Source organism: Parasteatoda tepidariorum, chromosome 1 (assembly GCF_043381705.1).
Source record: "Parasteatoda tepidariorum isolate YZ-2023 chromosome 1, CAS_Ptep_4.0, whole genome shotgun sequence".
Taxonomy (NCBI): domain Eukaryota; kingdom Metazoa; phylum Arthropoda; class Arachnida; order Araneae; family Theridiidae; genus Parasteatoda; species Parasteatoda tepidariorum.
In genome coordinates, this window is record NC_092204.1 from 7054609 (window position 1) to 7076655 (window position 22047).

At 30.0% G+C, this 22047-nt stretch overlaps 2 protein-coding genes across 4 annotated transcripts in view; one reads left to right on the forward strand and one right to left on the reverse strand.

Annotated features, from left to right (window-relative positions):
* Positions 1-907: 907 nt before the first annotated feature.
* Positions 908-9148, reverse strand: LOC107442738 (Thymidylate synthase). The gene is made up of 7 exons (XM_016056374.4): positions 8990-9148; positions 8746-8873; positions 7704-7883; positions 5655-5825; positions 4527-4621; positions 3730-3876; positions 908-1593 (listed from the first exon to the last, which is right to left on the reverse strand). Exons 1-7 carry the CDS (start codon positions 9004-9006, stop codon positions 1456-1458), a joined length of 876 nt encoding a protein of 291 aa, XP_015911860.2. The 5' UTR covers positions 9007-9148; the 3' UTR covers positions 908-1455.
* A 6129-nt stretch (positions 9149-15277) lies between these two features.
* Positions 15278-22047, forward strand: part of LOC107440448 (anterior open) — a 69361-nt gene continuing 62591 nt past the window's right edge. The window contains exon 1 of one of the 3 annotated variants that reach the window (XM_043044874.2): positions 15278-15400. The gene's annotated coding sequence lies outside the window, so the exon portion shown is untranslated. Of the gene's footprint in view, positions 15469-20818; positions 21290-22047 lie in introns of those variants that run through there. The other 2 variants (XM_043044871.2, XM_043044872.2) reach the window with 2 other exon arrangements.

Sequence of the window (22047 nt, forward strand, 5' to 3'; positions counted from 1 at the left end):
TTCACAATGGTATTTTTTAAAAAAAATTTTGACATAATTTGAGTCAATAGGTTTTGGACAGGACGGTTAAAATCGTTGATTAAACCATTCTGTCATGAACCCTGCCAACTCTGTATTTAATTCTTTATAAAGCCATTTTTTCTAGTAATATTAAAGTATTTTTGGGATTAAGATTGATTTATAAAAAAAATTCAGTTAGTATTACTTTTTTTAAGACTATTTTTCTCTTTTTTTTTAAATCTCATGGATTAAAACAGCCTGGCCAATTTTTTTTCAAAATATAACCTACTGTAAAGAACTGGTCATAAATTGAATTTATAAGTCGTGTTTATAAATACAAATAAAAGCAACGAAAAGTGATCAGATGCACAAAGAAAAAAAACTTTCCAATGTCTCTTCTTGACTCCTTGCTAACCTTTACAGTTATATTAAGGTAAACTAAGCCCTTTGTTTTATTTTATTTTTTGTGGTACTTTTTGAATTATGGGTGCCACTCTAAAAATATTTTAAGACTGAAATTACTTTTTTGACCAATTAACACAATCTAGAGTTATTTGAATTTCCAGAAAAATTTATACTCCAAAATTTGCCTTTCTATGATAAGGACTCGTTCATTAAATCAATTATCTAATTTTTTCTTCACTCAATTAATTTATTTTTTACAGCAAACAAGATAAAAAAAAATAACAGCTAACCTTGTACATCTTTTTACAGCAACCACTGAATGTAATTTTTGTCCTATCCCTAAACATTTTTAAAAAGAAAATCTCAATTTAACTTTGACCAGCATTTTAAAACGCTGAGGGAAAATAAAAACAAGAAAATTTAGATAAAATAGCAAGCAGGCATTGAAGTTCAATCTCATTTTCATTAATTGATCATTTCCCAATAATTATAATTAACAATGTTTATATTAAAATGTAATTTTTATTTAACAGAAAATATTTTTTACATTTTTAAGGAAGATTCACATTTTTATTAACATTATTATTCTACATTTTTATTAACAGAAATTTCAATATTAAAAACAAATAGAGAAAAAGCAAATGAAACAAAATCTACTGATTTTTTCGCAAGACTTGATATCTGTCCCCAGGAGTGAAGAGTGGCATTCATGTTTTGAAGTTATCAGCTGATGCCCGCATAAATGACAGGTGGTAAAATAGCTTCCAATCGACATTTAAAAATTAATGAACTTGTTGGGAAGTATACTTTCCCGAGTCTAATAAAGAGTACATTGCTGGAGTTTTCAGTACACGCTCATATAGCTCCACAATTAAAGAGTAAATTTCAGTTATTTCTAACCTGTATAAAATAATGCTGTCAGATTCATTCAGATTTCATAAACAAAAGAGTAACCTGGAATGATGTGACATCTGCTGAAAAACACTGCATTTCATTTTGTAAACTTGTATAATAACTGAATAATTAAGAATTCAGATAACTGAATAGAAATCATACAGACATTTTCATTTTTATAGGAGGGTGATGCTCATATCCAATAATTTCAAAGTCGTCATATTTAAATTCATCTATTTCTTTCACCTCACGCTTTATCTTTAACTTTGGAAAGGGTTTAGGCTCCCTTTTCAGCTGAAAAAACAAACAAACATTAAATACATCAATCCAAAACGTTATGCACTAAAAGTTAAAATGTTTGCAGTCATATTCATCTCTGCAAACATTTATGAACATTAGATTATATAGTACAATATGAAGATTCAATTTAATAACTTATTGTATCCACAAAAGTTTTAATTTTTCAGAGTGCGAAGCCAGATTTTTCAACAAAAAATAAGCACCTTTTAAGTACTTTTTAAGCACTTAAAAAATATTTTTAATCACTTTCCAAAAACAAAACAAAAATCATAACTAGGATCTGTGCATTAATAAAAATAATTCTTTTTCTATCGTTTAAAATTCTTAATTTATAAACATAAAATCAATAAAATTCAATAACTTTACATAATCATAAAATAACTAGTTTCTGATAAATATTACAGAGAAAATTGTGAAAATCATGTATTTTTTGTAATTTAGAACGACTATCAACACTGCAAAGAAAAAAATCTCTTTTTAAAAGATAGAAAATAGCGAAAGATAGCGCCTTTCAGCACATTTTTCAAAAATGCTAAGCACCCTGTTTTTTAATAAATAAGTTACTATTATCAAATTTTCTTCTTTAGAGCCAAAGTTGAAAAAAAAAAGTTTTAAAAGTTTTTCTCACAAAAAAAAAAAGCTTTGAGGCTTAAATTACTTTTTTTTTTCTGATTCGTTAAAAGAGTACTTTGAATAATATTTTAAGCCCCTGATTGAAATTAACTAAACTATTCCAAAGTATTTCATTGCATTTAACTATTAATTAATATTTTCAATAAACAATTCAAAAATATCCATTTTTGCTAACATAATTAAAAAGAACTAACATAAATAACTGTAAGCTAACATAAATAATAAAAAGAACTAAATACTTTAACTATGCTTTTATATTACTTCATAATTCCACTCAACATATACACCTTCACGCTTTGAAAGTGAATTTAATTGTTGCAAGTTAAGACTCCCATGAGGCAGGCAAGGGCATTTTAGCAACTTGTAAAATGAACGAGAAAGCTACTGAAGACAGTTGTTTGAATATTTTCTTTCTATCACTTTCTGTTAAAAGGCTGTGATAAGTGATAATTTTATTTGGGATTTCTGTCTCCCCCTGATAGTCATATGCTCTTGGTATGTTTATTTGGAGTAATTCAATATTGAAAAGAATTCTGGTACTGCACTAAAAATTATAAGGCTAAATACATAACTTTTGTGGTTACACAGAGCAATTATGCTCTTCAAGTTTTCTTAAATTAGTATTGAATAATTTCTATATTAAAATATTATTTCTACAATAAAACTATACAGATCAACCACTCCCTTCCATAACCTAATATTTAGGCTACAGGAAATATATTCAGTATTTTTGTTTGTTGTGTATTTTAGCAAAATTTTCACTACAAACATATTTAAAAAGCTTCAGTACTCCTGCAGAAACGAAACAAAATTTTGTTTCTTTATTATATATTGGATATTGAGGGCTACAGGGTACGTAGTTAAATCTTTCAACAAAAAATAAGCACCTTTTAAGTACTTTTTAAGCACTAAAAAAATATTTTTAAGCTCTATATACATTAATAAAATGCAAAACAATTTTCAATTTTCACGATTATGATAAAATAACCAATTTTTGTCAAAGAACTCTTTTCCTGATTATATTAGCCATTATAAAAAGATCAAGAGATTTTTCGGTTCAATTTCAGAGGGTGGAAAATGAAGCCTGAAATTGAGAGTATCTTGCAAAATGCAGCAGAGTTGCACATGAGAGTGCAAGAATCTCATCAAACCTAGGGCCTTATACGCACATGTGGACTCACAAATATTTTATGAAACATGTAAAATGATTGGCGTTTCCGTACGCTATGGACCGACAGAACACCGAAATGAATTGTGAAAAGGTGGAATAGAACAATGTAAAAAGCACGCTTTAGCATAATACATGGCGAAAATTGACATGGTAAAGAAAAAAACCTCATTTTCGAAAAGGGAAAATTAGCACTTTTTAAAAACACCCAATGAAAAAAAGCACTTTTAAGGGCTTTTAAAAAATTAAAGTCGAAAATAAGCACCTTTAAGCACTTTTTAAAAATGCTACTCACCATGTAATAATGCATTTAATAACAATGGCATTACCTGTTCAGTAAGAGCATCAATATGATCGAGATATATGTGAGCATCTCCAATGGTGTGGACAAAATCTCCAGGCTTCAGATTTGTTACATGTGCAATCATGTAGGTAAGTAGTGAGTAGCTAGCAATATTAAAAGGTACTCCTAGACCCTGGAAACAAATTATTCATTAAACATTCCTGTAATCTTAAAGCAATTTTAATTGAGAGTGTCTGTCAATAATGTCATTTTTCATTTAAAAAGAATTGCATTGACTTATAACATACAATAACAAATTTATCGACATTAATGACAGCTCCCCAACTTGTGACTCTTGAGTGTATATGACTCATGAGCGTTATTCTAGATTCATGTGTCTTAATTGTTTCATTTTAAAAATATCAGAATTTTAAAAATTACATAGAAATCAGTGGATATAACCACCAAAAAAGGTTTGTTGCAGCATAAAATTACAAATTGAAATCTTTAGAAGAGTTTTCAAATTCTTAAAATTATTTTCCAATAATAAACTGTAGAATAGTGCAATACAAAATAAGTTCTCTCTTTCTTTACTAGATTGGTTACTGAATGAATTCGCATAAAAATTTAGTACAAGAGTGAAAAGAAATTTATGAAGGAATACTTAATATTATGCTGTTAGGAATTAACAAAATTGCACCAGTACTGTATATCTGTACTTTGAAGATACTCTAGTGTCTACTGTGCTTATACATTCTTTTAGTAGTTATTAAAAGTAAGTCAGGCTAGACACCTATAATATGCAAGGATAAAATAAAATATTAAAGCAGAATAAAATATTACCATATCTGCTGACCTTTGATACATTTGACAAGATAATTCTCCATTGCAGAACTGAGCTAAGCAGTGACATGGTGGAAGTGCCATTTTTGATAGATCTGAAAAATGGCAAAAAAGCATCATCACAACTATTTATATTTACAAAAATCAGATGATGTATAAATAAAATTTTGGGAAGATTCTGGTGTAAAAACATAAAAAACTCAAATAATGTTAGATGAACCATAAATAATTTATAAATTGATTCAAATTTTCTTTTCACAGGTGATTAATAAGAAAAAAATCTTTGCTTAATGGTCAGAAATCAGCTGAAAAATCATCTATTGCCTAGAAACTGAGATATTTCTCTATTAACAATTAATAAATAAACCCTCTCCAAGTAATCACATAACATAATTTGATTTTTTTTGTCTGATGGAGTGAATTAGGCATTGCTCTCTTGAAATAAACTAAGGGTATCTTAAATTATTCATTTGTGGCAGCAATTTTGCTTGACCGGTTTCTTGGAGCTATCGCCAAAAATATATAGCTTTTTAGCACCCAATTTATGATGAAATCTTTTCGAAAATTTGACTGCCTCACTATTTTGACGGTCAGGAATCCATTTGTAAAAAAATCTATATATGTTCATTCAGAAAAAGTACGTTTTGGTCTCTGGTTTTGTAATCGAAGGAATCATTAAAATTAACACTTTGTGATCATTAGAATGAAAGTTATTCAGGGTGATATCTTTTTCACTTTGCGAACCTCAGTTTTTCACAATTGCAGTTTAGTGCCTTAACCATTGAGTCAATATAGTTCAATAAATACCTATAGCATACAAAAATAACACTGATAAGAATAAAAAAAATCAGTCAATTCATCTATTTATACATTAAATCATTTTTCATACATAAAATTATTTTTCATATAATTCTAAAAGGAAAGATTCTTCTTTTCTTTTTTTTTTTTCTTTGACAAAACTAACACATTTCAGCAGCAAGAAACATTTTTAAAAAAATTCCAATTAAAAATCAATAAAAAGACTTAAAATTTTTTAATATAAACATGCAATTAAAAATTACTATAAAAAAAAGAAGAAATGATCCATAATAAAAAAAAATATGAATATTACTTAAGAAATTAATATACCTGGTGGATTCCAAGCTGACAGAATCATTCTTCTATCATGTGGCTTTTCTTTTATCATATTAATTATGTATTTCAACTGATCTATTCCTTCCTTAGAATAATCTTTACTCATATGGGTATAATCTGCGCCAAAATGCCGCCATTGAAATCCATACACAGGCCCTAAGTCTCCTACGTAATTAATACATTTACAATCAAATACATATTTATATACACAGTGAAAGATAAAAATGATCTTGAGACATCATGAGAAAAGATTTTTAAAAAAAATCAAAGAGAGAATTTGAAATAAATATGAAAAATATTCCAATAATTTTCTAATTTTCAGTGTTGCCACAGAAAAAAATTACCAAAACAGTTAATTTTAGTTGTCTAAAACATTAAAATAGTAGTTTAAATAAGAACAAAATTTTTTTAATATGATTCAAATTTCATTAAATGACCTAATTGCCATATGCCATGATCCATTTAGTCAAGTTGGTAATTAGATGATAATTTTTAAATAAGTTTTAATATTCTAGCACAAAATTTTTACAGCGCAAAAATCTTGTATAATTGCTGAAAATTAAATACTTTTAATTACTAGAATACATTAAAAAAAATACTTTTTCATTAAAAAAAACATACTTTTTGTACAAAATTTTCCCTTTTATTAATAATTGATTTAGCAAATGTATATATATATACAGTCGAACCTCGCTAACTCGAACCTCGATTTCGCGAATTTTTCGATATCTCGAAGAAAAAAAATTCCCTTCAAATTCCTATACACTCAATGTTAAAAAAAACTTGATTTCACGAATTTTTTTTTCTAATCCCTCGATAACTTGAATTTTTTCTCTCCATAAATAGTGCAGATTTTCTTTCCGAAAATGATTGGAACAGATTGACTGAACTCGTGAAGCTTGATGACATGGAATTTCATGACTTTGTAAACATAGATGATGCATAACAGTGTGTGGTCAGTGGGATGACAATGATATCATCGCTCAAATGAAAAAGCTTCTTGTGAACTATCTGAAGGAGAGGATGAGGAAATCGAAGATTTACAGCCCAATGTTACTAACAAACAAGCACTTTCTGCTGTGGACACTGCAAGGAGATTTATTGAGCGGCATCCGAATATGTCAGAGGACAGACACATTTAAAGCTGTAGTCCACTTAGAAAGTGTTATCAGGGGTCTGTCTAGGTTTTTCTGAGAGGTACCTATTTTGTGAAAATTTAGACATAATTTGTGAAAAATTAAAAATTATATTTAAAAATCAACACAAAAATGTGGTAAAAACATGGATTTAAGGCTTCTTAAGGGATGCAAAAATAAAATTTTAAGAAAAAGTATTTTGTGAAACTACCGTTTTTTCTAAAATTGAATTTGTNTTCTGCAGTGGACACTGTAAGGAGATTTATTGAGCGGCATCCGAATATGTCAGAGGACACATTTAAAGCTGTAGTCCACTTAGAAAGTGTTATCGACAAACTTTCTTACACATCTCTAAAGCAAACAATTTAATCTTTTTTCAAATGAAAGTGTAAAAAGTGTTTTTAGATTAAATATGGAAAGGTAAATTAGGTATGTAAAGAGCATTTTTCTTTATTCTTCCATCGATAACATGTGATTTTCGATATCTCAAATTTTTGCCCGTCTCCCTTCAAGATCGAAATGTCGAGGTTTGACTGTGTATATTACAAGTGATTATTCCAATTCGAAATTCACGCACCATAATATCGTACTAAAAATAGGTTTTATTAAAATCATGTAGACTTTTGTAGCAATAACCCTTGAAAAGGCAATAGAAAAAGTGAATAGACTTAAATTGTATCTGAGCAAATTGAGCACATTAAAAAGTGATGACTCAAATTTGCAATTCAAAATTTTCATCAAGTTTTATTTTTTTTTAAGAAAATTTTTTTTATTCCGTTCAGCTCCAAAGCATTCAACATTAAAATTTATATTCACCTAAACAAGAAATATATTACAACAATTTTTTTCTCTTGTCAATAAGAGCTTTTTTCTCTCAATACGATAAAAAGCTGATAAAACGACTCACCTTCTTCAGGATAAGATAAGTTGATTGAAGCCATATATTCTTTAGAACTGTTTCCGTCCCAAATATGTATGCCCTTCTCCTTTAAAACATTTGCATTTGTACTTCCAGACACAAACCATAAAAGTTCTTCACAAATAGCTCTCCAGAACACTTTCTTAGTTGTAATTAGAGGAAATACACCTACAAAATGCTCTTCGTTAAAACCCTTTCTTGGAAAATATATAAACATGGACATGGAAAATATAGATATATAAAACTTTTTACAATTTTAAAATATGTAGCTATTACTTTATGCTGTTAGTGGATAAGATTTAATATGAACTAATAATCAAATGAAATTTTAAAAATCTCTTATTTGTAACATTAATAAAAAAAATATGTTTTTGAGAAATGAAGTAATTTGCAACTGGTATTGTGATGGAACAGAAAAAAAATTTTTTGGAGCAAATAAATCTGCAGAAGCTTTTGAGCATATAAATTAACATTTTATAGCATATTTAAAAGAGCTTGGAAAAATGCATTATAAAATAAAAATATGCAAGACAAACACCTAATATTAATTACTTAAACAAACAAATAATTACTTTTTCTACTTTATTTCTGCAGGCCAATATCTTATTTAGAAAAACATGCATTTTAAATAATATGATAACAAAAATACACCAAAATTTGAAAGTAAATAAAGTTTCTATTATAAATGCAACTTATTTACCACCAATAATGAAAACATGCTTTCATTAATAATATATAGGAGCCTAGAAGAGGATTGAGGGACGCACAACATACAATCCAGTTTTGGCAACTTCAAGGTAGTTGCTGCCAAGACTCAGTAGAATATGGAAATATTCTCAAATAAAATTATTTTTTAATAAAATAAAGTAGTCATTGTTAGAATATGAATCAATAATTCATACATAAAAAGTAAGAAGATGTTAAAAATATATATATATATTAATAACACGAAAGAATCAGTAAAACACACAAATAAAATGAAATTTCATCAATTTTAAGTAATGTAAAAAATACCAATATTTATTCGTACCATTCCGCAAGCTGTAACGAGCTTGCGTACCAAAATAAGACTTGGTGCCAGTACCAGTTCTGTCATCTTTAATGTTTCCTTTTTCTAAAATTAAACGAATTTGATCCAGATACTGGTATTCATCATGCCTGGAAAGAATTACAAATAGTTAAAACTCTATTCACAAAAGGACAATTTTCCATCTTGATTAAAACAACAGAAAAATTGAGTATGATGAGGAAAGGTACTAATAAGAGATAAATACCTAATATTTCCATTCATTGCTGCAAATTAAAGTTTATTATTTTTAAGCTTATACAAACACAATACAGGAACTATAATGAAAAGAAAATGAAAATCGCGCGCGAAAATAATAAAATGAAAGTGTTAGTTATTGTTGTGAACTTGATTTGTTCTTCTACGGTAGCAAATTTTCAAGGAACCATTCTCGTTGCAAACCGGATTAGTGAAAAATATTCACTCAGGAAGAACTTATCAATCAGGTTCTCATTCGAAAAAATACCATGCAGTAAGAAAAGCTCTTTAGGTGTCTCATTTTTGCAATTCACTATACAAGCTATAAACACATTTTGATTTAAGTATAATCTATGAGAAGCAATGTATATTATCAATTATTATGGAAATTTAATTTCATGCTTTCTAAACGTTAATGTTTTAAAAAGACAACATCAAAAGTATAAATTGTTTGTAATGTAGTTTTTATTGTCTGCTTTTCCTCTCTCTATTTTACTTATGGCCAATGTGGTTTACGTGGGAAATTATCCCAACACACTTTCCGATGAAGATATACTCGATATCTTTGAGGATTTTGAAGGACTGGTGCTTCTGAGATCCTTACGAAAAGCTCGGAAATGCTATTCCTTCATTTTATGCCAAGATCAAGAACAGGTCATCGAAGTCGTTTTTGCCTTGAACGGTATTGATGTTTGTGGTAGGAACTTGATTGTTCGAGCTTCCGATGATGAATTGCAAGAAGTAATTGATCAATGTGAGAGAGAAGACACAAGTTACGAGAGCTACGCCGCTAACAAAGAGGTACCTTCCGAGGGTCATCAAGGGTCTTCAAACTCGAATTATCGTCAACCGCGAAAGCCTTCTCGATTGTCTTCTGCCAAAGGAGCTGTAGACACTTCCAATCAAATTGACCAAAATCTCATTAATCCAAAAAATGGTGTTGCCACTAGAGAAAGATATGAAACGGCTGATTCCGTTATAAGTGAAGCTTCATGTTCTGAAACTGGCTCATTTAGATCCTTTTCGCCATGCTCGTCCGCAGCGTCAACATGCCAAAGGCAGCAACGCAAAGGAGAAAAATTCAGCTTTGTCTCAATTGTTAATTTTCCTGATGGAACTACTAACGAAGAACTTAAAGAAATGTTTTCTGATTATAACCCTTTCAAAATAATAATCCAAAACCAATTCTCTGATCACGATCAACCTACTGAAGCGGTTATCTGTTTTTTAAGGAGTAAAGATGCAACTAGTTCCATTTTAAATTTAGATAATACATTATATCATGGTAGAGTAATTCTTGTCACAGAATTTGATGATGTCTCATTAATATCAGATCTTATGAAAGTTCATTGTTAAATTTCTTTAGTATTATTAAATTCTTAATGTTATGATAAATGCTCAACTCCCCAGGATGTATGGGAATCAACAAATTCTGGATATTTGAGCATTGAAATATCAATTTATAATACCACTATATTTTTCAGGAAAAGCGAAACACCTGAATAAAAATTGAAAAAAAATTCTTGTTATCCATGACCACAAAAAAAAAATAATAAAAAGTAGAAATATTAATTATTTGTATTATATAACTATCTAAGTTACTAAAGATAAGAAAAAAATTTAACAAATTCAGCAAGGGAGAGAAAACATAATGTGAGAATAATATTTTGCTCTGACTTATTTCATTCAAAAGTCTTAGTTTTTCATACACTAGAAAAATGTTATGCCATAAGAATGTCAATAAGAAAATAAAGGTGTTTTAGAATATCAGCTTTTAAGTAGATAAAGAAAAAGAAATTATCAATAAAAATATTAAAGATAAATGAAAAGTTCAGTGACAAGAATATAAATTTACGTAATTCTATTAACAAAACTTTAAAACTGAAAATCTCTTTCTTTCTCATTTAAGGAAAAATTATGCTATAAACAATGATAAAAATATATATCAAATTGGGGTGGGCCACCCTTCTAAAAACGCTTAGGGAAAACAATTATATATATATATGTATGTATATATTATACAGGGTGCGTAGCATTTTTAAAAGGTGCTTATTTTTGATTTACGTTTTTTAAAAGTCCTTAAAGGTGCTTTTTTTTATTTGGTGTTTATGAAAAGAGCTTTATTTTCTATCATTTAAAAAGAGATTTTTTCTTTGTCGCATTGATTGTTATTCTAAAATGCATGATTTTCACAATTTTCTCTGCAATATTCATCGGAAACTATTTATTTTATCGTGATTATGTAAAATTTCTGAAAATGTTTCTAAATTTTATTGATTTTTATGTTTATACATAACTTCTATATAAACTTTAAACGGTAGAAAAAATAATTTTTGTTATTGCACAGATCCTAATTATTATTATTATAACTTTTTGGGGGGGGAAAGTGATTAAAAATATTTTTTGAGTGCTTTAAGGGTGCTTATTTTTTGTTGAAAAATCTGGCTATGCAGCATGATATAGTTAAAATTATCTTAAAAAATATTTTTCGAAAGTAATGTATCAAAATTTTAATAGTAATTTTTTCTTCAACAAAGAAAGGAATTCTAAAGAAAATGGATACAGAATTCTAAAATAAACTAGCATATGTTTAAAACTAAGAAATTAAAATAATAATTATTCAAACTGAATTTAAGGTCCTACTCATTGACTTAATGAATTTAATCTAATAAATTAACAAATTGATATATAAATATATTTGTGATACATTTAACATAACAGAAAATTTGTCATTTTCTTTTTTTTAATTCGACCCAAAACATCCCCATGACACATGAATTTCTTTTAAACCTTGTTCGTGCAGTTGGACATATTCTGTTCCCCGGAACTGACCCTAGAAGGTATTGCAAATTTATGTTGTTGGGAGGGGATAATTTCTATTTTACTGAATGAAATTTAAAATTGGTCCAAATCATTAATAAGTTTGTAACTCATTAGCTTCAATAAAAAATATTTCTTTTGTTGATAATACTATATTTTCACCAATATACCGTGAAACCTTTCGGGAGCGACCACTCTCTATTCCAGAGTAAAGTGAGGGTTGTTGGAGATTGGTCGTTCCTAGGGCTCCTTCATCAAAAATACGTAATTTTTCGCAAACAATTTTCATTTTAGTTAGTATAATTTTCTTGGTGCGGAAAAAGCACTTGTGTTGGTGTGATAAAAGCCAGATATAGTTTGTCTGAAGCAGGGTTTCCCAAACTATTGACTTTTGTGTACCCTTTCTAAATTTTTTGTAACGCTGTGTACCCTTAATAAAAAAAATAAATGTATTTTTTACTATAAAAAATTGCACAAAAGTTAATAAACACAATTAGCTGTTGACATCACTAATTATTAACTGTTAACACTGCAAAAAATAGCCAATAGAAAAATACGTTATCGTAAATTTTCATGGCTAGCTTTGTTTTTAAATAAATTTTTTTGTAATTTTCGTTTGTTGCAAGATATTTCGCATAAGAATGCGTACCCCCACTAAACTGTTCCAGTACCCCTGAGGGTACGCATACCACATTTTGGGAAACACTGGTCTAAAGTAAGAACTCCCCTAGCCATTCGTCTGAACCTGTGGCGGTGACTATGGTAACAAAGTATGACTATTTCAAGTAAGGGTGTGGAGTCACTGTTTAGGAGAGGTTTTGGCTCTTGTCGGAGAAGGAAGTGGAATCTTTTTTTCCGGTCTATTGTGTTAGCCCTAGAGTGACAAGAAGCTGCCCTCCCTGAAATTCGCTATTGTTGTTTTCATGGCAGCAGACGGCCTCCGACTTTGTGGTGGGGGAGTTGTTACCGTAGACAAACTATCAATGAATAAAATTTAGCATCAATAAAAATGAGCTTAACTGCTATGTGTAAAAACAAATTTATCAATTACGAAAGATAGAACTATTTTAAACAATTATTTATGTTTTTAGTTTAAGTTTACAATTGATTTTGTAACATAAAAATTAGTTTTTTAAAAAAATGAGAAGAGGTTTACTTGAAACTGATGCATATTTTTCAAAAAAAAACTTTTTTTTTTCGAATTTCAATTTTCAGCTCTAAAAACAATCATTGATAGCAGAAGTCATCTAAAAAATAAGAAAAAAACCTCACTGTCTAAGAGCTATTTACAAATATTTTGAATGCATTTGAATTTATTTATTTGTTTTGTTAATATTTTTTATTTTGATATTTTTTTGTGTTTCTATATTTGACCTTTTCCGCATTTGCTGTAGAGGTTTGGGCGGTCTCTGGAGGAGGTAATGATCTCTCCTAAAGATTTTCTTCAAGTCTTTGGAAAACAATACCATGCCTCCCAAAAGTGGTCATAAATAGAGGCAGTCGCTACACAGAGGTGATCTTTCCTGGAGGTTTCACTGTACTATTACTGATTTAATGACTTTATACTTAATTATTCTAGTCAAACAGCTACAATTGGTTAATGAAGCATTGAACTGTGGTGAAGAACTAGGGTTCCATCCGTAGTGGTGGCATGAAACCCACCCAACTTCAGATCGTTCGTTATCAGTTTGTCTGGCTGGGAAGTAAAGGCTGTTTGTGAGCAATATTCACCACATTTTGGAGACTTAACCTGTTCCACAAAGGGCTGTTGCGGAAATGATTTGCTTTAATTCTATTCAATAAATAATAAATCTTATGATAACGAAATGTAGAAAAAGGAAATTAAATCTTTTTTGCCCGGATTTTTATTAATTTTCTTCGTTTTTTTTCTTTTTGCATTTATTTATTGTGCTATATATATTTTCTTTAACCAAATCATGCTCAAAATAAATGTAATTCAAAGATTCATTTGAATATTAAAATAATTTATGCTATGAAAATTATAAAATTAATGTTTTGATAAAATTAGAAACCTGTCGTTATAAATTTATTTTTTGTATTTTATTTTACAAAAATTGTTTTGTATAATTTTTTTTCAAAGTGTAAAAAATTTCAAATATTTTTTGATTTTTAAAATATTAAACACGAGCTTTTTTTATGTATATATATAACCGTTGTTGAACAACCGACCCAATTGTTGGGTTTAGGACTTGTTTAATTGCGTAGCCGTGAAATTTTGAACGCAATCCAGACGACAAAAGAACTCCTGGATTAAGTATTGGGAGAAATTTGCGTTCGTGAAGGACTTTTTGATGAAACTAACCCGCATTTGCGTTGCATGGAGAGGAAGACCACGTGAACTTCCCACGGCTAGACCGACGGCAAGGAGACTTTAACCCATGATTCGTCTACCACTGAGGATATTTCACGTCAGCACTGTGGTCGGTGCAAGCCGGATCAACCAGCCATCGCTGTGATCGAACCGCGTATCACCTCATTGGAAGGCGAACGCTCTATCCCCTGAGCCATCGCGGCTCAAACACAAGCGTTATAAATTTTGTATATAATTTACTTCAATGTGTCTTAATTTTAAGGACAGAAAAATTAAGTTAATATAAAGATTATATTTATTGTGGCCATTAAAAGCTTTTTTTTTCCTTAACAGTTTTTTGAAGCTCTTTCTGCAAGGAAAATAGAAGAAAAAAAGTCGCAGTTTAAAGGTAAAAAAAATTAAATTACGAACGTTTTTCATTTTCACAAAACTGGCTTTTTTTTCGTACTAACGTTTTGCGCCTTTTTCGGAATTAGTATAGAGGACACTGTCTAAAGATAGGCTAAACTTGACGTCCTAATAGTCATTGAATAATTATTGCTAACTCACAACAAATATGAAAATAACACATAATTCTCAAAAAGCGTTATCTCATGAGACGACGAAAAAAACCAATGAACGAATATAATTTAGAAAAATTAAAAACGTCTTGAATTATTGAATTCCAAAATATCAAACTATTTATCCGGTGTTTTTGTGTTGTCCCCTGATTACTCGGATGGTTATGATTAAACCGTGCTCTTTACATTGATAATATAAATAATTAATGTAGAAAACGATTATTTTACTATTTCGGATTGTAGTGAGCTACAATCAAATCAATAATTTTTCCAAATCTTTTCTTCCCTGATAGTTCTAAGCGGCGATTGGTTGTCAGAATATCAATTCCTTTCTCGGATGAATTAATTCTAAGTAAAGTTATTCTCCATAATTCCTGTTCACTTCCCAACTCTTAAACCTCTTATAATACGCCTTTTCTGTGAGCCATTCCTATCACTATAAGTAGAATGAAATCTTTCTAGCAGACGATAAAAAAGGCACAACCAGATAAAAAAAAAATTGCAGTACTAAAACGATAATAAATGAAATATATTTAATTCTTCCCAAAATGCCCGAAGCGAGATGACGTACGTAGATAACTGTTGGTTAAAAAGGCATCCTGTTTTTGTGCCGTTCTAAGAAAAAGGAAATCTACTACCACGGACCGGAACTACTTACATGATCTCTTACACAATACTTTTTCTTTTGAATTCAGCCCGACGTTTTGAGGTTAGTGTGGCTCCTTTATTAAAGGTTGAGAAAATTACTCTCTTTAACGAAGGATATGTTTTCAAAAGGTATGTTGATTGTTTGTACCAGTTTTTATTCTCTTTCCATCAATTAAAACAAAATCTGAAGAAGAAGAAAATACTATGGTTGAAATGTGATTAGTAAATGTCTATCGTTAAGTTGGTCACAGTGAGAAGAGGTGTGTTATATATTAATCAATATGAATTAGCATAAGCGTGACTTCGTTAGAGGAGGCAAATTGTCGCCACACTAATTTTCCAAAACTTAAAATTATTTTATTTCATATCCGTAAGAAAGCTATTTCTTTCTTTTTAAGTAAATTTTTTTTTTAAATACATCCATTTCAAATAGTTTATTTTTTATCAAAATAACATATTTTTTATCACTTTTATATAAGTAGTATATTAACCAATTAAGGATCTTTTTCAACAATTGAAACTCTGTGATTTCAATGAAATTTTATTATTATTGTTAGTTTAAAAGGCCAACCATTTTTGTGACATCATATCACCGATGCCACTTTGCCGACATGATCAGATCGAGTCGGTGAAATGAACAGTCGGCTAAATGATCGTGTCTGCGAAAGAAACTGTCGCTGAATGGTTCTGCGATGTGATCAGTCGGTGAAGTTATCCTGTCAGAAAAATAAACTGCCGGTGTGAAATGATCGTGTTAACGAAGTAATTGTCGGTTTTGCAATGTGATCTGTCGGCGAAGTGATCGTATTGTCGAAATAAACTACCGCTGAAATGATCGTGTTGACGAAATAATTGTCGGCGATATGAGGACGGCCAGTTTATGGTTGTAGTTAGTAAATATTTGATTTAATTCATCCACAATGTAATTTTTTCCAACATAATGTAATAATTTTTAAAGACAAATATTTCTTACTGTTGGAAGTATTTTAGTATCGTTTTGCATTACTTTTGCTTCATAGCAGCAAACAGCATGTTTTGAACTCGGAAATTTATATTCTAACTTGTTTTAAACAATTTTGGTAAAAAAAAAATAATAATTCGATTAACCCCTTTATCCAATATTTCTATTTAATTTTTGGATTCTATAAAAACTCGATTAATAATTTTCGCCAAAGAGATAATTTAGAAAAACACAAAAAATTAATTCGTAATAATGTTTTACAATTTTGTATTCATTTTAATTGCATATATTATACGGACATTTTCTGTATAATGAAAGTAAATATAACTTTGTTTAATGTTTAATCATTGTAAAACATTAATAAGTTAAAATACCTATTTAAATATCAACCAGTCATAAAAACTTTGAAAAGAGAGTCGCAAGAATTTTTATTACCCATTGGGAAAATGGGTGTTATTTTGGGTTTGATGGCATACGCACCATATTTGAACGTCTTCACATTTTTCAACTGTGTTCAAGAGTAATAGTAAGCAGTGCGCATGCGTCGTCATTGCATGCGTTGCTATGGCGACCGCTGCTGTTTGAAAATTTCTTTAGAATTCTTTTTTTTTTTTTTCACTCTTAATTTTGTTATGCATTAAGTTGGTAAGTTCTTTTTTTTCTTTTATATTTTCATCAGCAGGCATTTTTAATGCATTTACATAATAATTTTATGTATTTTTATATTCTTTTTATTATTAACTTATAATTACTGTCTTGACCGTGATTTTAACATAAATATGAATACTAAAGAAGGATAAGTATTTTGTGACGTCTTGAAACACGTACATAGGCAGGATTTGAAAACCAATCCGACGATAAATATCAATTGAGACAGTTTTTGCTACCCATGATTTCAAATGTGGGGTTTATCAGAGTCAATCCAGGAGAAAAAAAAAACATTTGACCATTGGGTAACCAGTAATCATAGTAAAGCGATTGCAATTTTTTTTTTGTTTATGTTAAACTGTTTTGAAACAATTTTAGAACGAAATTTTTTTTTCTTTTCTTCAATGGCTTATGAACAAGAAAATAAGAAAAAATTAACAGCAAAAATAACATCGAAAGTTCCGTGAGTTAACGAAAAGTTATCGTCTTATAAGTTCTCTAACTTCTCAGTATCTCGAGACGGTTCTGTGGCTAGAATCCTCATACTGACGATACTACGTTAGGTTTCCGTGGTTTTCCACTCCACTGAACGCAAAAAAAAAAATAATAATCTCCACAAAGGATATAGTTTGTCCCAAAATTTAATCCAGAAGTTGAAATTACAAGGTTACATAGTTGATCATTGATAGTCGTACACCAAAGAACACTTCTGTTCAACGAAGGCTGTTCAACGTCGGTTATAAAATAAAATATTTAATGTCAATTTAAATTATGTACGAACCATTATTTTTTTAATGTTATTTATATACATTTTTCTTTTAATGTTTACATTTTGTATTGTGCTAAATTACAATTACTGGCCCAAACTAACTGAGAAGCTATTAACAGTATCTATGTGCTATGAATATTTTAGGAGATGTCACATGATCTATATCTTGTAGTTTTTCCCTAATATGAATTTTAGACTTGACTTCTGCAATCACAATCTAAGTATTTCATATTTTTGTTAATTTAAATCCTTTCCTAGCCTCTACTAGCAGAAACTATATCCTATTTTACCGTCAATCTGAATTTATCTTCAAGCAAAATTTTGACCCTATTCCGATGAACTAGAGTGCTCAAATTTCAACAAATATTCCGCGTTTCATGACCGTACAAATCAATCGTTGCCTAAGTGCTGTACGGAAATTAGTCTCCATTTTATTGCCAGTTAAACTTTTCGACCACTTAGCGGTTTTAACTAACGGGCACAGAACTAAAAAGAAGGCAGTAAACATTTTGAAAAAGACGTTTTTCTAATAGACAAAAAAGGCGGAAGTTTTTGTTTTTGTCAAAACGAAAAACGTAGAGAGCATCACGTTCGTGATAAATAAACTGCCATCGCCGTTGAAAATTTCCCCCATGTTTTTAAGAAGTAGATGCGCCTTACGTTTTATTATTTTAGACTAGACAAAAATAAAACTTTCTCTTCTACTCTCTTGTCTTTTTAGTATGTTTGAAAGAAAAAAAAGTGTCTTTTTAAAATCTAGTCCCGTTCTAACTGCTCTAAAGTAATATTTAATTCAAGAAGAAATAAAAACTATGCTGTTGAATCACTTGTGAGAAAACCCAGTTAGTTAGCGTTTCAGATAATTGCCTTTCAAGCTTCCTCCGTTTTCTCCGGCAATCAAATATTCTTTGTTTTCCATCCCACCTTCCTCAATAACGATTAGTTAATTTTCGATAGAGTTTATTTATTTTGCCTTCTTAAAGGTAAAGTAGCGAATCCTAATGTGTAGCGTCAGATGAGGTAAAATTGGTACATGGGGGAAAGTGGGTATATATATGTTAAAAAACACGTATTTTCTCCTTTAAAATTTAAATAGCAGCAAGCATTTATATTTCAGTTTTAGAAACTGATAAAGTTTAATGTTTACAAATTATCTGTTTATGATCAACTTGTCCAGTATGCTAGCTTAAGCTGCTGATGAACTTCCTTCTATTATAAAAAACAAGCATTAATTTTGGTTCAAACTGGTAGAGCAGTGTTTCCCAAACTTGTGACTTTTGTGTACCCTTTCTACACTTTTCGTAACGCTGTGTACCACTAATAAAAAAAATGAGTGCATTTTTTACTATAAAAAATTGCACAAAAGTTAAAAATCTCAAATGGCTGTTGACACCACTAATTATTAACTGTTAACTCTGCAAAAAGTAGCTAATTAAAAAATACGCAATCGTAAATTTTCATGGCTAGCTTTGTTTTTAAATAAAAATTTTTGATATTTTAATTTGTTGCAAGATATCTCGCATAAGAACTCGTACCCCCGATAAACTGTTGCTAGAGAACAGATCTACATAGAATTTTAAGAATAAAGTGGGTGTATAGTTAGGCTTATCTAAGTGTTGTATGATAGGAATATTTTTTTTTACTTCTGTGTTAGCTTTAGTAAGTATCTAATGCTCAATATTTTATAATGAAATAGCTAAAAAATAATTTACCCGATTGATTACAGCCCTGCATGATAATTTTAACACTGAAAACAAAATTTCTTTTAAATTTTATAGAAGTATGATAGAGGAAAATAATAATATAACAGACACATTATACAATTTAAAATAGCATGGTGGTACAACCAGTGGTCGGAAGTAGCGCGCTACAAGTAGCGAAACTACTGTTATCGTGACTTTTTTTCGTAGTTTGTAGTGTAGTGCGCTATAGTTTGTCTAAAGTAAGAACTCCCCTAGCCATTCGTCTGGACCCGTGGAGGTGACTATGGTAACGAGGTATAACTATTTCAAGTAGGGATGCGAAGAGCCGCGATGGCTCAGGGGATAGAGCGTTCGCCTTCCAATGAGGTTAACCGGGATTCGATCCCGGCGATGGCTGGTCGATACGAATTCCGCATCCGGCTTGCACCGATAGCAGTGCTAACGTGAAATATCCTCAGCGGTAGACGGATCATGGGTTAGAGTCCCTTTGCCGTCAGGCTAACCTTGGGATGTTCTCGTGGTCTTCCTCTCCATGTAACGCAAATGCGTTTTAGTTTCATAAAAAAAGTCAAGCACGAAGGCAAATTTCTCTCAATACTTGATCCAAGAGTTCTCTTGTCAGCTGGATTGGGTTCAAAATTACAAGGCTACATAGTTGAACATTAGTAGTCGTAAACCCAAAAAATTGGGTCGGCTGTTCAACGACGGTTATAAAATAAAAAGTAGGGGTGTGAGGTCACTGTTTAGGACTGGTTTTGGAATCTTTTTCTTCGGTCTATTGTTTTAACCCTAGAGTGGAGAGAAGCTACCCTCCCTGAAATGCGCTATTCTTGTTTCCATAGCAGCAGGTTGCCTCAGACTTTGTGGCTGGGGGGAGTTCTTACCGTAGACAAACTATACTTCTTAAAAGACGTTGTGTAGTATATTAAAAAAATAAGAAGAGAAAACCCGTAGTTTTGTAATGATTTCTGGCAACTACTTTTAAAGTTCTGTTCTAGTAAAGAAACAAAGTTCAAATGCAAAAAAATTTCCGTCTGATGCTCCAGAGCAGTTTTTAATTTTGCACGAAACTGCAGAGTTTTTTTCATAAGCTTTTTAACACTAAAATAGCCATTTATTAAGAAATTTTTGTTCTAATTGGAGAGGCTTGCAATAAACGAGTTTATCTCGCTTAAATATTTACCACCTAATATTTTCCTACTGTTACATTGCCTTTCTAACAGCACTGATCACGAAAACTGAGCTTTAATTTAAAGACGGAAGCAATAGCTACGACTCCCTTGCCCCTTCTTTAAACTAAATCAACTAAAAAAACAAAAACAAAAAAATATTTGAGGTTGTACCCCTGACACTGTTTCTCGGCATCTTTTCTCTCTCGCAAAACCATCTACTCAGGCTCAGCCTAAAGGCACAATCAAAACACTTTCTTTCGTAAGAGACAAGATTCACTGTTCACAACCCCTTCCTCCCCTCAAAACAAAGTTGTAATCTGCCCTTCGTTTCAAGAGATAACTGTGATTAGGATTACGTTATTAGAGAAGGCAAGCTTCTCATTCCACTTCCTTTACCAACCCACGTGCTTACTCATCGTCGTTTCCTCTAGGTCGCTTCCTCATTCCGGTTCAACTTCCTGTCCTCTTCACTTTCTCTCGCACAAGTTATTTCAACAACAACAAAGAAGCAGTAAGATTTTGAAAAATATCGTTTGTTTTGTAGTTCGTTTCTTTTCTTCACCGATGACTTTTCCACGCGGTTAAGGCCGTTACGCAATTTGTGTCTGACAAAAATTTTTAAGAGGGAAAAAAAATCGTTCGCTAAAAAAAATGGATTAAAATGTTGAACATCATTGAATAATGATAGGATTGATTGGTAAGTAGTTATTATTATTATCATTATTATTATTTTGAGAGGGAAAAAATTGTTTGCTTAAAAAATGGACTAAAGTGTTGAACATCATTGAATAATGACAGGATTAATTTGTATTATTTGCAAGTAGTTAGTATTGTTTTAAGAAAGAAAAAATAGTTTGCTTAAAAAATGGATTAAAATGTTGAACATCATAGAATAATGATAGAATTAATTAGTAAGTAATTTTATTTGTAGTTCTCTATAACGTTGTTCTTTTACACATCATTATTATTGTTATTATATATTTTCTTAAATCAATTTCCAGCCGTATGTACCTATTTATTTTACCAATGTTTATTTTCAGAAGCAAAAAGCTATTTTGTTAAATTCTTCAGAAAATATAGTTAATTTAAGGATTAAATGTAAAATGTGTAATTTTTAATGAATTTTTTATAAAATATATAAAGCTTACATTGATGAAACTCGAAAATGGAACATAATGATATCATTCACTAAATTAACTTACAAAATTTGTAATTAAATTGAAATTAGTATATAATTTGAATAATTTTGATGAGAAAAATGATTGATGATTTCTTTTGAAAGAAAAAAAAATCCTTAATGTGACGAATACCAGTTTGTTAGTCTGAAAAAAAAATCGATATTCTTTTTACTATAACATCATTGCGTAACTCGGATTCTTCATATTTAAAACTGTTAAAATGTCTATTTATATTTTATTAATTTTGGCCCACATTGGATTCTAGAACCAGTGACGT